This window comes from Ctenopharyngodon idella, chromosome 15 (assembly GCF_019924925.1).
Source record: "Ctenopharyngodon idella isolate HZGC_01 chromosome 15, HZGC01, whole genome shotgun sequence".
Taxonomy (NCBI): Eukaryota; Metazoa; Chordata; class Actinopteri; order Cypriniformes; family Xenocyprididae; genus Ctenopharyngodon; species Ctenopharyngodon idella.
Genome location: NC_067234.1, coordinates 14,492,694 through 14,508,310, shown reverse-complemented (window position 1 = coordinate 14,508,310; position 15,617 = coordinate 14,492,694). Strand labels below are relative to the sequence as shown.

The window sequence follows — 15,617 nt, the reverse complement described above, 5'->3', positions numbered from 1 at the left end:
TTTAAAGTCAGTTACATATTATATATATTAATATATGTTTGTTTTAAATTATATACCCCGGTTTCACAGACAAGGCTTAGGCTAGGCCTAGACTAAAATGCATGTTTGAGCTGTTTTAACTGAAAGGAACTTGACATATTTTAAAATATGTCAGTGCCATTGTTTTGTCTCAAGATGCACATCAGTAATGTTCTTTTCTAGTGTACATTTATAAAAGTTACTTGAATATCCTAATTGAACTAAGGCCTAATCCTGGCTTAGGCTAAGCCTTGTCTGTGTAACCGGGCTATAATATAATAAATATTATATGTAGGCCAAAATTTCAACTTCATTATTTGTGTCAGTAATGTCACTTTTATGTTAGGTTGTCTGGTGATATCTTTGCAGCGCTTAAAACATCGGAAATAATTTTGAGAAGTGTTAACCACATGCCTACTTGGTGGTTTGACGCTTTTTTTTCTGATTCTGAATGCACAAACATCTCACCAATAAGTAATTTTTGTCTTTATTTATTTATTCATTGCATTAAAAAACGGATGTATGCATTGCTCCTTTCTACTTGCCCAACCATTCTTTATTTCCTGTCCTGCCCCATCACTCTGTCAATCATTATACATGTAAGAGAAAATTAAGTATTAAGTAAATGTTTCTCTTTACACGCACGCCTACATTCATTCAATGGCTAAGTGATACCATTAGTAGTTGTTGATTTTTTTTTTTTTTTTTTTTTTTTACTTTTAAGATGCAATGTTTTAATTTTTATTTCTATATTGTGCAATATCTACAACAGTAGGAATCACGAGCACATCGATTTAACAGTAGTTTTAGAGTAAATAAAGGAAATGAGACCCAAAGCAAAACATTGCACATGCACGCAGTACAAACGGCCTTGAGACTCGCACTGCAACTATCAACAGAGAGGCGTGGCTTAGAGAGTCCGACAAATCCCGCCTTATACAATATGATTGGCTTGTAACAGTGGCGTGCGTAACTATCGTCCAATCACGCGACGCTTACAGTGCAACGTCATGTCATTACTTAAAGCAAGAGGCGGGGCTTGTTGGAAAAGAGATTCAGGTTGGGGAAAATAACAACACGGTCGCGACGGAGTAATGACATTGTAGCGACTGTTATTTTATACAAACAGAAGACAGGACCCTTCAAAAAAGGTAAATATAACTTAAATCCTGTCCGTTGTATTTTCATACCGTACTTTGAGTAATTTCGTATGGTGCTTGATTAGTTTTTAGGCCACAGTTGAAGCCATGTTCGTCGCGTGCGTGACTGCGTGTTAATAATGCTCTTTAAATGCATCGCAATATTTGCATTCTTTTGTTAATGCAGTTAATGCATGTTATTGTTATACAGCAACGTCGGCCGTACAGTACATTGTGTTCTCATGTTATCATTTACATGCATGTCTATTCACCATCTCCCATTAAGCATGTTTATCAGGTTGTTTATCAGGCACTAAAAATATATTGTTTTGTTGAGGAAAGCCAGAATATTTTGATTGCATAATGAGTCATTAACATAATGTATATTTTACTTTATAAAACATACTTTAAGTCACGTGGAAGAAATGTGCTCAAGTTGACCATAACATAAAGATCTAGACTTGGATGATCTTTCATTACTAGCATTGTAATCCACTAAATTTCACGGATGATTTCTTTTTCTTTTCTTTTTTTCTTTTTTTTAAAGGCAGGCCTAACCATGGGGAAGTCTATGTTTTCCTTACCAAAGCAAAGAGAGGACCAGGAGAAACTGACTGAAGACTCAAATTCCCACACCGAGGACGATAAAGAGGAGTTTCCATATGTTGAATTCACAGGCAGAGACAGTGTCACCTGTCCTACTTGTCAAGGGACAGGGAGAATACCAAGAGGTAAGAACAGATCTGTCTTCCAGCCATCCATCTACACATTACTTTGTACCACAAAATGTAACATGCAAATCTATTTTTGACATCAATAAACTGTTCTCTAACGAAGGGGCATCAATAATTGTATAAATCATTGTTGTAATTATGTGTACTTCCTATCCTGGATATTCTCACAGACCAAGAAAACCAGCTAGTTGCTTTGATACCATACAGCGACCAGAGACTGAAGCCAAGACGAACGTAAGTTTGTATGAATATCTATTTCACATCAAAATTGTGTATGTATGTATATATATATACAGTGGGTACGGAAAGTATTCAGACCCCCTTAAATTTTTCACTCTTTGTTATATTGCAGCCATTTGCTAAAATCATTTAAGTTCATTTTTTTTTTCCTCATTAATGTACACACAGCACCCCATATTGACAGAAAAACACAGAATTGTTGACATTTTTGCAGATTTATTAAAAAAGAAAAACTGAAATATCACATGGTCCTAAGTATTCAGACCCTTTGCTGTGACACTCATATATTTAATTCAGGTGCCGTCCATTTCTTCTGATCATCCTTGAGATGGTTCTACACCTTCATTTGAGTCCAGCTGTGTTTGATTATACTGATTGGACTTGATTAGGAAAGCCACACACCTGTCTATATAAGACCTTACAGCTCACAGTGCATGTCAGAGCAAATGAGAATCATGAGGTCAAAGGAACTGCCTGAAGAGCTCAGAGACAGAATTGTGGCAAGGCACAGATCTGGCCAAGCTTACAAAAAAATTCTGCTGCACTTAAGGTTCCTAAGAGCACAGTGGCCTCCATAATCCTTAAATGGAAGACATTTGGGACGACCAGAACCCTTCCTAGAGCTGGCCGTCCGGCCAAACTGAGCTATCGGGGGAGAAGAGCCTTGATGAGAGAGGTAAAGAAGAACCCAAAGATCACTGTGGCTGAGCTCCAGAGATGCAGTCGGGAGATGGAAGAAAGTTGTAGAAAGTCAACCATCACTGCAGCCCTCCACCAGTCGGGGCTTTATGGCAGAGTGGCCCGACGGAAGCCTCTCCTCAGTGCAAGACACATGAAAGCCTGCATGGAGGACTCCAAGATGGTGAGAAATAAGATTCTCTGGTCTGATGAGACCAAGATAGAACTTTTTGGCCTTAATTCTAAGCGGTATGTGTGGAGAAAACCAGGCACTGCTCATCACCTGTCCAATACAGTCCCAACAGTGAAGCATGGTGGTGGCAGCATCATGCTGTGGGGGTGTTTTTCAGCTGCAGGGACAGGACGACTGGTTGCAATCGAGGGAAAGATGAATGCGGCCAAGTACAGGGATATCCTGGACGAAAACCTTCTCCAGAGTGCTCAGGACCTCCGACTGGGCCGAAGGTTTACCTTCCAACAAGACAATGACCCTAAGCACACAGCTAAAATAATGAAGGAGTGGCTTCACAACAACTCCGTGACTGTTCTTGAATGGCCCAGCCAGAGCCCTGACTTAAACCCAATTGAGCATCTCTGGAGAGACCTAAAAATGGCTGTCCACCAACATTTACCATCCAGCCTGACAGAACTGGAGAGGATCTGCAAGGAGGAATGGCAGAGGATCCCCAAATCCAGGTGTGAAAAACTTGTTGCATCTTTCCCAAAAAGACTCATGGCTGTATTAGATCAAAAGTGTGCTTCTACTAAATACTGAGCAAAGGGTCTGAATACTTAGGACCATGTGATATTTCAGTTTTTCTTTTTTAATAAATCTGCAAAAATGTCAACAATTCTGTGTTTTTCTGTCAATATGGGGTGCTGTGTGTACATTAATGAGGAAAAAAATGAACTTAAATGATTTAACAAATGGCTGCAATATAACAAAGAGTGAAAAATTTAAGGGGGTCTGAATACTTTCTGTACCCACTGTATATATATACACCATATATTTTATGACTCACTGTATATTTGCACTCTCCCAGGACATTGTACGTGTTTGTATCAGTCTTTCTGTGTCTGCTGCTTTCTGGTCTGGCTGTGTTCTTCCTGTTCCCTCGGACTATTGACGTCTCTTATGTTGGAGTGAAGTCAGCCTATGTCACTTATGACAGAGAACAACGGATAATATACCTAAATATCACGGTAATATCTATAGCACACCCTTTAAATTAGTATTTCAGGATTGTTTACCAAATATTACCTGTTTAATCTGTGATTCTATTCTTTCTGTTATGGTGGGATTGAACTTGATAATGAGATCAGATCAGACTTTTGCCAAAGTCAGGGTATTTTCTCATTTTTGTTGTCATGTGTTTGTTTAATTTTAAATAACAGTATTTTTTTTTCTCAGAATACCCTTAACATCACCAACAATAATTACTACCCAATACACGTGGCCAACATCACAGCCCAGGTGCAGTACTACAAGACTGTCATTGGAAAGTCTGTCGTCAGTAATGTCACCACCATCATCCCCCTGGATATGCGACAGGTGCGTGGAAATGTATTTAGATCAGTGGTATAAAACAGTATTTTTAGGTTCACTACAGTGTGCCAGTGACTTTGTTATATTGTGTTTCTGTGTGTTAATATATGAAAAAAAATTAATTGTTTAATTATTTATTAATATAAATTTGTTATACTTCAGCAAACATTACTGGACTAATAATTTTATATTAATAAATGTGTGTGTATGTGTGTGAAAAAAGCATTAAATATTTATTAATAGAAAAATATTAGTTAAGTAATGTTTGCTGCTCTAAAAACATAAAATATAATAAAAGTGTACAGTAAAATGCAACTGTTATTTTAGTAACATGTCTGACTGATTCAAGCCCAAATATGTATTCATAGTGAGGAAAAATCACATGGGAGTTTTTAGACATACACTAAGATAACGGAAAGAAAATGACCTGTATCCAATAAAGCTGATTCATTTAGTCATATGAATTTGCAATCAGAGTTTCTCTCTATGTGTAATTACTTAGATAGCAACTGTTATCAATGTCATTGTCTTATTTTTAGGTTGATTTCACTGTTCCCACTATAATAGCCAATGAGATGAGCTACATATTGTGAGTATTTGCCAGTCTGGCCTTACAACAATAAAACTTTTATAAAGACAATTTATCTTACAGTGTTCTAAAATGTTGCGTATCTGTTTTTACAGTGACTACTGTACCATGCCGTCAATTAAAGTGCATAACATTGTTGTCATGATACAGTAAGTATTCTGTAATGGACAATCTGATTCCTTTTAGTGAATCAGTGTGCTTAAACAGTTTATGTAAATGAACAGATTAAAAAAAAAAGTATTTCAATAGATAAATATTTAGTAAAATTGTACTGTATTCATTTTTTATAGTTGTATTTAGTATTTTTGTGTTTGTTTTAATGTTCAAGTTTATTAAAGAATGATAATATAAAGATAATATAATCATTGAAGGTGCAGTAAGCAGTTTCTGAGAAGCGTTGTTAAAAGTGGATGGGCCTGAGCAGCACAACACACTTGTAGCCAATCAGCAGTAGGGGACGTGTCCACTAGTGATGGGGGAGGAAAGAGAGTGAGCAAGAGGGAGATTTGGGCTGCGTTCCAGTTCGTTTTTTTTATGCCCTTCTCTTGCTAACTTCCATCAGTCTCGTTGACTCGGATGTACGTCATTGCTCACATTGCACGAGCGCCCACTACTGGCGTAACCTTTGCAATGGGCTGAATTGGAACATCCTAAGCCCTTGATCACTTGGAATCCGCTATGGAGTTGATTTATTATTTAATTTTTTTCCCTTACGAAATTGTTTAATGCAGCATTCTATATATATATAGGTGTGTTTGGGTTGTTTTTAAATATTCAAAAAAAAAAAATTAATATATCATAGTGTTGTTTGTGGTGGGGTAAATTAAACACGATATGCAGTGACGTCACAATCGTGTTGCATTGTGGTATATGGAGCTACCTGAAGTGTACATATGAAGTAGACCCACTCCCTCGGTCAAAATCAAAGGAGCGAGGGTCTGTCCATATAAACTTCCCTCGCCCACTTCACAAAGTGGAACGCACTTCAAAATGGTGGCAGGGATTCCCCCAAAGGGAAGTGCTTAGGGAAGTTCGCAAGTGCGTGTCTAAAAGTGGAGTGGAACGCAGCCTTGAAGAAAGACTGTAGAGAGAGATTCCTGAGAGACATTACAAAAAAAAAAAAAAGGTCAGAAGAATATCACTGGAAAAAGAAGGGTTATGATCAGGCAAGAGCTTTAGGACCCACGTTTATATTAGAAAAACTTTCCAGCGCTGGAGAGACTTAAGCGAGAATGCCTGAAAATGGACGCCGAAGTTGCGTTGTTTCTGCTCCATACCTGAGTAACATTGCCATGTTTCACAGAACCAAACCAAGATACGCTGTTGTTGTAATGTTAGCTATAGTAACAGGACAGTTTTGAGTGTCATTGTTTGTCTGGAGCTGCTGGCAACTAACAACCAACTCTTGTTTCTATATACTTTTGTTCCTCCATTTTGTTTTGTTCATTGTTGTTCATTCATCACCTTCACTTTGTATTATTTGAAGTATTATTTTGCTTTACTTCAGCTATGATAAAGAGACATCCACTCTTGGTGTGTTTGTGCATTTTGGGGGTGGAGCAATGAAGGGAGTCATGTGTTTGTTTGGGTTGATTTCAAATATCAGCATTGTTTCTCAGAAATTGCTTACTGCTCCTTTAACCATAAAATGTTAAAAAACATTTGCGGTTTGGTTTACACGCATTATATGCAGTAAGAGCAAAATATAATGCCTATGTTCTCCACTTCAACTAACAAAGAAAATATGTCTCTCCAGAATGACTGTAACCGCAGTGTACTTTGGCCATGCTGAGCAGGTATCTCAGGAAAAGTACCTGTACGTGGACTGCGGCTCAAACACCACCACTTCACGCGGACACATGAGTGTGATACAGTGATGCCACTCCGTATGACCGACAATGCCTAAGGTTCTAATGTGGTGGTAAAAAATCTACTTGTCCTGAGTGTTACGAATGTCAGAAAATGAAGTCTGTATTGTAGGGTGGCAACATCAGGATTGATAAGCGAGTTTCAGCCGGAGAGCTGATGCCTTTCTAGCACATCATTACTGATTCTTTAGCACCGCTCCGGAGGTTTTGCTTGGATAGACAGAAGCACTTTAGTATATTTTGGGAAAAGGAATGACAGCAGCAGAATATTCTACATAGAGCTGCACACACTTAAATCACTTTGACTTTTCTCCGTTATTCTTTTGGTGTGCTTTTGTAATTTTAAACATTTTAAACATTAAGTCATGCTCATATCATTCTGTTACTTAGCTGTTTGTTGAGCAGGTACTCTGTAGATGTTTTTTTGAGTATGTTATGAACATATATCAACAAAACCATTAACAGATACTTTCATTTTTAATGGGATGTTACTTGCCTGAAACCACACTCTACCTTGAGTTTATGGGAATTTTATATAACTCCATATTGTGGATTTTCAACTTCTTACTGCAAAGATTTTTTGTTTGGTTTAAATGTTTTATTTTGATTCCACAATTTATGTTCAACGGGAATGTTTAGAATGAAGGTCTAAACTACTTTTGAAATTATGAAAAAAAAAAAAAAAAATGAAGTGGACCATTTTGAGCCAAGTACAACACGAATCAGGTGTCATAATAAAATATAATATAAATTTACCTCAGCAGGAAGCTATGGAGTATATTAGTTGAGAAAAAAGGGAAGAGAAAAAAATGAAGGAAGGTAATTCATTTGGTAAGAAATGGACTTCTGTTAATTGATAGTGCATTTCTGTTGTCATATTTTGATCACTAAATTCAACCATCGTTTTTTTTTCTTGGTGTTGATAACTTGGATGTTTCTCATTCACTTAAACCGTTTTGCTTATTTTGTTTTGTTGGAATGGCACTTTTACATCAATATATTTGAATGGTATTTAATTTCGGTGTTGGAAGGATTTATCAGTAAATAGAATTTCTTTAATGAAATTTGTGTCCATGTATTTTTTTTCTTGACTTCTTTTGTGGGCATTTCAGCACTCTCCTAAGTAAAATGTTATAACCCAATATACTGTTATATTAAATTTTCTAGTGTTCATGTTATGGTGAATTAAATTAGGAAGGACTGAGTAACACAAATTAGCTATGTCTGTTTAATATGACATTACTTTGTGGGTTAGCCTGAAATAACACATTGTTGTTGATATTTTTTGGGGTCTTTTAGTTGAAGTTCACCCAAAGATATTTTTGTTGAAATCCGATGGCTCGGTGAGGCATGTGAGTTGTTACGAAAGATTTATATTGCAAAAAATATACATTTATATTTTGTTCTTTTGAACTTTCATATTCATCAAAGATCCCTGAAAAAAAATGTATCACGGTTTCCACAAAAATATCTTTCTTTGAAAAAAAATCCTGTTTGGTCTCAGAATATTTTTGGTGCGCCAAAAAAACAAATAACGACTTATATAGTGATGGCCGATTTCAAAACACTGCTTCATGAAGCTTCGGATCGTTATGAATCTTTTGTGTCGAATCATGATTCGGATCGCGTGTCAAACCGCCAAACTGCTGAAATCATGTGACTTTGGCGCTCCGAACCGCTGATGCGACATACAAGATTCATAACGCTCCAAAGCTTCATGAAGCAGTGTTTTGAAATCGGCCATCACTATATAAGTCGTTATTTGTTTTTTTGGCGCACCAAAAATATTCTCGTCGCTTTATAATATTAATATTGAACCACTGTACTCACATGAACTGATTTAAATATGTTTTTAGTACATTTATGGATCTTGAGAGAGGAAATGTCATTGCTGGCTATGCAGGCCTCACTGAGCCACCGGATTTCAACAAAAATATCTTAATTTGCGTTCCGAAGATTAATAAAGGTCTTACGGGTGTGGAACGACATGAGGGTGAGTAATAAACGACATTATTTTCATTTTTGGGTGAACTAACCCTTTAAAACCCATTAGTAATTAGTTTTGGAGAGAAAAGTGGTGTGTGACCGTCACAATATTCCACAAGATGGCGCATACAACATACGGTACCTCAATACAGGAATAGACGCGAGTGAGGTAAAACACCATCAGATGTTTTGGAGGCGAAATAATTGTTTAAGGTTAGTAATGATAAAATATCTTTCAGTTTTGTAACCACTTAAATTTGGGCGTGATAAATGGAAGAAGTCGCTGACCACTAATATTTGGGGCGGCGTGGTGCCATAAGCTGAAATATATATTTTAGGCACAAATGGTACCCGTGTGCTTTCGTGTTTTCAATGTGCTGTGTTTACATTTTCTTCTGAAGAAAGAAGGATTCTGCACATCTGTTGATGTCATTAAAGTTCCTGCTCACTTCCTCTCATGTCTCAGACCAGCAGATCCAGGGCCTCTGAAACAAACACCATGTAATGCTACTTCATGCCTTGATTTTCCATGAATGAACCACCGATTTCAGACAGATAGAGTTACAATAATATAACCCCTTCTCTTACAAAAAAATCTGCAAGTTTGACATCTATCCTATGCTGGAATCAGGCTTGCCAACATGCATTTTTAACAATGACAAAAACTACAAATAACCAATGATTAAAAATACCTATTAAATAAATTTTTAGTTCATACATAGGCCTACATGTCATTCAGAGAGGTTAATACGTTAGCCGTAGTCTGAAAACTCTGAGCTGGAATTTCACTGAGGAGGAGGGAATTTCTCAAGACATCTGCAGAATCCATTTCCTCACATTTCCTGGGATCAGTGAAGTGAATATATGAGAATTCTTTTAAACGACATTAACATAGGCATAAACAAGACACAGTTTGGACTTAATAAAAAACTGCAGATACTCACTAGCTCTTAGAAATTCTGCTCTACTGCGAAAGATTCAATTGTAACGCGTTATCTTCCTTTAACACTTTCAGAGAGATTTTTGATTCTACAGTGGCCCCAAAACCCTGTTGAAAAAACCAGCATATGCTGGTTAGGTAGGTTTTGAAGCATGGAAGCTGGTTTGAGCTGGTTTATGCTGGTCATGAGCTGGTTTAAGATGGTCAAATGCTGGTCCAGGACCAGTTTAGGACCAGCATAAACCAGCTCAATCCAGCTACCATGCTTCAAAACCTACCTAACCAGCATATACGTTTTTTCAACAGGGAACATGTTTGGGCATGCTTAAATATGTATTATATTTTATACATACATTCCCATTCAAAAGTTTGGGGTGAGATTTTTGTTTTGTTTTTAAAGAAATTCGTTTTATTCAGCAAGGATACATCAAATTGATCAAATGTGAGTTGTTACAAAAGATTTATATTGCAAAAAATATACATTTATATTTTGTTCTTTTGAACTTTCATATTCATCAAAGATCCCTGAAAAAAAATGTATCACGGTTTCCACAACAATATCTTTCTTTGAAATAAATGCTGTTTGGTCTCAGAATACCTTTTGGGACCACTTGTTGAAGGACTTTCAGGTTCAGTTCTCACAAAAGACAGCTATAAACCACAGACAACCACATACACTCCTCTAAACACACGCTCTGAGCTTGTCTGTCTCTTAATCCTGTCACACATTCCTAAGTTAGTACTTTTCCAGCTGTGGCTCCCTGCTGTACCATGTCTGTCCAGTAGGTGATTTACAGTGTTGTATGCTGTTCAAACAGACGTTCACCAGCACTCTCAGTCTTTCTGGTTCCTTGTAAGAGTGTGGATATGAAAATGGCAGTGCTTTGCTGTACTTCCATGCAGCTCTTGCTGGTGGCACTCGCCGCTCTGGCTGGGATTTGTCTGGGAGGGTCCGACGGGCCCCGAGGGGTGGCTCTTCCTTTTGTCTTTGACCCAAAAGCAACGTGCGACCCACCTTGCAGACATGCTGGGATTTGCATCCGAAACAACACCTGCTTCTGCTCAAGAGGATACGAGGGAGAAACCTGCCAATATGGTGATGTTTCAAATTACTTGCTATGTGTGTTTGTGTGAGTGTCAAACTTGTGCTTTATATATTTAAGGGGGCCACAACTCACATGACTTGCATGTTGATTTCAGCAAACTGTTATCCAAAGTGTAAAAATGGAGGAGTGTGCCTTCGACCTGGAAAATGCAGATGCCCTTCAGGATTTGGAGGAAAATACTGTCACAAAGGTAACTGTGAATTATGTTTTTAAAGGTTGTTTGCAAATTGAACACTAAAAAATTAACAAACAAGGTAAAAAATGCCAACAAAGATAATTCATAGTCTGTGTGTGTTTGTATTTGTCAGTGGTGTGTGACAGTGGCTGTTGGAACGGTGGTGAATGTATTGCTGTGAACGGAGAAGCAAAATGCATCTGTCCATCCAGCTGGACTGGCTCCAGATGCCAAGATGGTTTGTTGATCCCATTTTGTTTTATTTATAAATCACAAATCCATAATGTTAGTTATTGCACTGAGAAAGGGTGAACAATCTGAAAAAATATATTTTGCTGACTTGTGTACTTACATTATCCCAAATATTTCCAACAATGTTTAAATCCAGAGAAATCAGCAATTTTAACCAAGACACGGATTGTGTCATTTCGTCACCTGTCAATGACTCATATCCGCGTTACCCTCAGTTTCCAGTTTTACTTTCGTAGAAAACGTGGAAACACCAAAGCACTCGCTCCAGTGGCCTCGTCCTGCTCCCACGGCTCTCGGCTCGCACTGTTTCATATCACAGTAACTTTAATAAAACGTTAACACATTCGCTCATCCATGAACATGATTTCTGCCCAAGTCCGTCAGACGACGACAACTCCCATGATTCCACACGCATTCACGGCGTCATCAAGCTATGCCTTTGTTTTTGAATAAGCGACCTCTAGCGGTGAAAATTACATATTGTGCCTTTAATCACGTTGCCTGTGTTTGCCTGAAATCATTTGGTGAATCAAAACAAAGGAGGTGACGTGAGTACTAGCCAATGAGATTACAAATTTTGCATTAGTTCTGCCCATTGCCAAAGCAATTAGCACCGTTTTTCGCCTACTATATAGTAGGGAAGTATGCAATTTCGGATGCAGCCTTAAAGTCCCCGTGAACCGGAAGTTGCAAACGACTTTTCTCCAGTGTTGTGACGTATTTTCAAGTAAAACAGAATATTGAATAGAGGGCAGGGTTTTACTTTAGCGCTCCTCCTCTCCATCTCTCCCTCATAGCAGACTAACAGTTGGAGGGGAGTGGCTTAAGCGTTTTCAACCCAAGCCATCAAACTGACGTCATCAGGGAAGGAACAGCATTCCAGACCGGAAATAACTTTTCAGATTTTAATTAAAAATTACCATGACAAACAATTTTTTTCTGTGTATTAACTTGCACGGATTAATTGTTCACCACAAGACTAGTAATATGCGCTAACAATTTTGATTTCATGATGACTTTAAAGTATTTACAGTGGAGTGCTGCAGGGATGACATCAAAACCCAAAAGACTAATTCGCCAGTGGTTCGCTCAAGATTTTCCTATGGGTTTTTTCAATTCATGAGTAAAATAAAATCTGTGCTAAACATAACTTGATGATACTTGAACATTTTTCTCTACAATGTAAACTGCACACACTCACCCCAAACATTCTTATCTAAACATAACAGCTTCAAAATTTGCGTTTTCGATATGAATGTGAGTAATTTACGTTGTAGAATCAAACATTGAAGTATCATAAAGTTATGTTTACCACAGACCTTATTTTACAAATAAATTGAAAATTGGATAAATTGAAAATAAAAAAAATAAAAGCCCAAAGGAAAATCTTGAGGGAACCACCGGTGAATTAGTCTTCTGGATTTTGATGTCATCCCTATGGAAGCCCGTTTCCGCCACTAAATAAAAAAAAAAGAGTAATTGCGACTTTTTATCTCAGAATTCTGACTTTTTATCTCGCAATTGCGAGTTTATATCTCACAATTGCGAGTTATAAAGTCAGAATTCTGAGATATAAAGTCGCAATTGCGTGATATAAAGTCAGAATTCTGAGATATAAAGTCGCAATTGCGTGATATAAAGTCAGAATTCTGACTTTTTTTCTCGCAATTCTGACTTTTTTTCTCGCAATTGCGAGTTATAAAGTCAGAATTCTGAGATATAAACTCGCAATTCTGACTTTTTTTCTCGCAATTGCGAGTTTATATCTCAGAATTCTGACTTTTTTTTCTCGCAATTAACTGACAGACAGTTTCTCTGTAACAGTTCCGGACATCCAACATTTCTGGTGCATCCAACGATAGCCGTGCTGCCGTTCTGATGTCTGAAGCTGTTGGTGTAGAAAATGTGCCACTTCAGCTTCGTCTGTTTTATTGCGCCTCCGCCACAGCTTATTCTTATTATTATTACTATTATATTGTTATTATCAAATTCATTAGTGTATCCATTCTGTTAAAAACAACTTTTATTCACCTAATACTTCCACTGTATTTGCAGAATTGCATGATTTTACCCTTGAATGCCCTCTTTTATGGAGCCACCAGACTTGAGTTGCAAAGTTACAAAGTTGATGAAACATGATAGGTATTGGTGTTTTAGTATTAAGCCCACTAGATAGCAGTAAAAGCTGTTTTTTCTCCTTGAAACGAAACAATGATACTCATGTACAAGGTTACCGTGGAAACATGCTATATGCATATTCCTGCATAATGCATATGTCCGGAGACTACTCCTTATGTGTCTCCTCCAGGAAAATCAAAATTTCTTTATTGGTAAATCCGCGCTGAAAATAATCCTTTATGAGGTCTTCCATGTTATGTAGAATAATAACGAAGCACCAATCCTAATGGTCAGTCGCAGTGAAAGGCAACGCAAGCAAAGTAATAAGTCAGAATTCTGACTTTATAACTCGCAATTGTGAGAAAAAAAGTCAGAATTGCGAGAAAAAAAGTCAGAATTCTGACTTTATATCACGCAATTGCGAGTTTATATCTCAGAATTCTGACTTTATATCACGCAATTGCGAGTTTATATCTCAGAATTCTGACTTTATATCACGCAATTGCGACTTTTTATCTCAGAATTCTGACTTTATAACTCGCAATTGTGAGATATAAACTCGCAATTGCGAGATAAAAAGTCAGAATTCTGAGATAAAAAGTCGCAATTACTCTTTTTTTTTTATTTAGTGGCGGAAACGGGCTTCCATACATCCCTGCAGCACTCCATTGTAAAAACTTTGTCTGCATCCGAAATTGCATACTTCCCTACTACATACTAGGCCACAACTGCAGCACTAACAAGCATTGTATAAAAGTTCTGGATCACACAATTTTCACAACTCAGAACTTTTAAAACTGTTTTTATGGAGTTTTTGTCTACTAAAAGTTATTTTTTTCCCCAGAAAGAAATTTCCGTCAGCTGAACAATCATGATGTTGTTAAACAACAGTACTATCCATTGAGAGCAATTGTAATTCTATCCCTCACAGGCCTCGTTCTTCATTCCTGAAGAAAATTAAATACGGCGCTACCCTGACTAACGTCTATTGTTAAGTAAAACTATTAAAAACTTTTCGTTTTCGTTAATTGAAATAAAGTTGAAATAAAATAAAATGTAAATATCCATTGGAAAACGTAAATGTAACAAATTTGAACAAAAATTAAAAATGTTGTCTTGGCAACTAACTGAAAAAATATGTTTGAGTTGAAGTACTAAATTGGCTACAACTAAAACTGAAATAAACATAAATAATAGCTGAATAGAAATATTTTAAAAAGGCAAAAGGAATCATTTACATGTACATTCTCTTGTTGTGCCTAGATGTCAGTGCAGTATCTGGGTCACATGTTGATCATTTATCTGTTTCCGTAGCGATCTGTCCACAGGGATGCTGGAATGGGGGCAGCTGTGTGGCTCCTGGAATTTGCAGCTGTCCAGATGGATGGATAGGCGGAGCCTGCCACACAGGTTGGTGACGACACAAAGATCTATATACAAGACTTTTCAACTGCTCTAGAAATAGATTTTTGTTGTGCAGTTACTATATGATGTTTTATGGAGTTGTAGGTGTGCAAATTGAAAAAATTCCTCTTCTGTCTGCAGCTGTGTGTAAAAAGCGGTGTATGAATGGGGGGAAGTGTGTGTCTCCTGACACCTGTCGCTGTCGAGCTCCGTTCTCAGGCCCGCAGTGCGAAGAGAGGAAGAAGCTCTTCTGATGTCAGAACAGTGTGTGACCTCTGACCTCATTGGTCCCTCAAATTGGTGCTAAAGTTACTTGTTTGTTTGTTGAACCTAAACTGAACATGTGTGAAGTGTGATGTTTTCTCTACATTAACATTGTACATTAATGACATTATGACTTTTGTATTATGAAGTAGTGTGTTTAAGATAACTGTTGAATTTCCTTTAGCGTACACTACAACTAATTAAATAAAGTTAAAATCAAAATTGTGTGTGTGCAACTTGTTTTTAAGGTTTTAAAGATCAGAAATATGATTCATTCCCGTTTTTTGTTGTTGACGACTGCTTTTTATTGAGAAATGACACTAAGATGTATTTTTATGATTTCAAATGTGGTTTTGTTTCTTTAAAAGCAATTTACTTAAAAAATAACAGGAAAATATTTTATCAACACTATAAAATGTACACACTGTAGTACATACATCACAAAAATCAAATGAAAAAGTCATTGTCAGAGCTGTGTAAGAGATGTAAAACAACACCCACATACACATATAACACTCCTGAAATACTATAGTAATCAGAGTCTAAAAAACAGTATATTT

The 15,617-nt window shown here is 37.1% G+C and overlaps 2 protein-coding genes across 3 annotated transcripts; both read left to right on the top strand.

Annotated features, from left to right (window-relative positions):
• The first annotated feature begins 1,005 nt into the window (after positions 1-1,005).
• On the top strand, positions 1,006-7,876 carry tmem106ba (transmembrane protein 106Ba). 2 transcript variants are annotated; one of them, XM_051862684.1, is made up of 8 exons: positions 1,006-1,169; positions 1,705-1,888; positions 2,062-2,125; positions 3,853-4,012; positions 4,221-4,361; positions 4,895-4,944; positions 5,040-5,093; positions 6,701-7,876. In XM_051862684.1, exons 2-8 carry the CDS (start codon positions 1,717-1,719, stop codon positions 6,819-6,821), a joined length of 762 nt encoding a protein of 253 aa, XP_051718644.1. In that variant the 5' UTR covers positions 1,006-1,169; positions 1,705-1,716; the 3' UTR covers positions 6,822-7,876. The 2 variants fall into 2 exon arrangements, with proteins under 2 accessions (XP_051718644.1, XP_051718645.1); XM_051862685.1 differs by having other exon boundaries at positions 1,050-1,169; positions 1,709-1,888.
• Positions 7,877-10,016: 2,140 nt separating this feature from the next.
• On the top strand, positions 10,017-15,282 carry seraf (Schwann cell-specific EGF-like repeat autocrine factor). Its single transcript, XM_051862688.1, has 5 exons — positions 10,017-10,834; positions 10,939-11,034; positions 11,153-11,257; positions 14,704-14,799; positions 14,935-15,282. The coding sequence occupies exons 1-5, from the start codon at positions 10,606-10,608 to the stop codon at positions 15,045-15,047; spliced, it is 639 nt and encodes a 212-aa protein (XP_051718648.1). The 5' UTR covers positions 10,017-10,605; the 3' UTR covers positions 15,048-15,282.
• The last annotated feature ends 335 nt before the right edge of the window (positions 15,283-15,617 follow it).

Bases quoted from the DNA above. Each gene is read 5' to 3' on its own strand.
- tmem106ba (XM_051862684.1), top strand. From the start codon at position 1,717: ATGGGGAAGTCTATGTTTTCCTTACCAAAGCAAAGAGAGGACCAGGAG. The intron at 4,945-5,039 runs GTGAGTATTTGC...CTGTTTTTACAG, and splicing joins AATGAGATGAGCTACATATT to TGACTACTGTACCATGCCGT. The intron at 5,094-6,700 runs GTAAGTATTCTG...ATGTCTCTCCAG, and splicing joins AACATTGTTGTCATGATACA to AATGACTGTAACCGCAGTGT.
- seraf (XM_051862688.1), top strand. From the start codon at position 10,606: ATGAAAATGGCAGTGCTTTGCTGTACTTCCATGCAGCTCTTGCTGGTG. The intron at 11,258-14,703 runs GTTTGTTGATCC...CTGTTTCCGTAG, and splicing joins TGGCTCCAGATGCCAAGATG to CGATCTGTCCACAGGGATGC. The intron at 14,800-14,934 runs GTTGGTGACGAC...TTCTGTCTGCAG, and splicing joins AGGCGGAGCCTGCCACACAG to CTGTGTGTAAAAAGCGGTGT.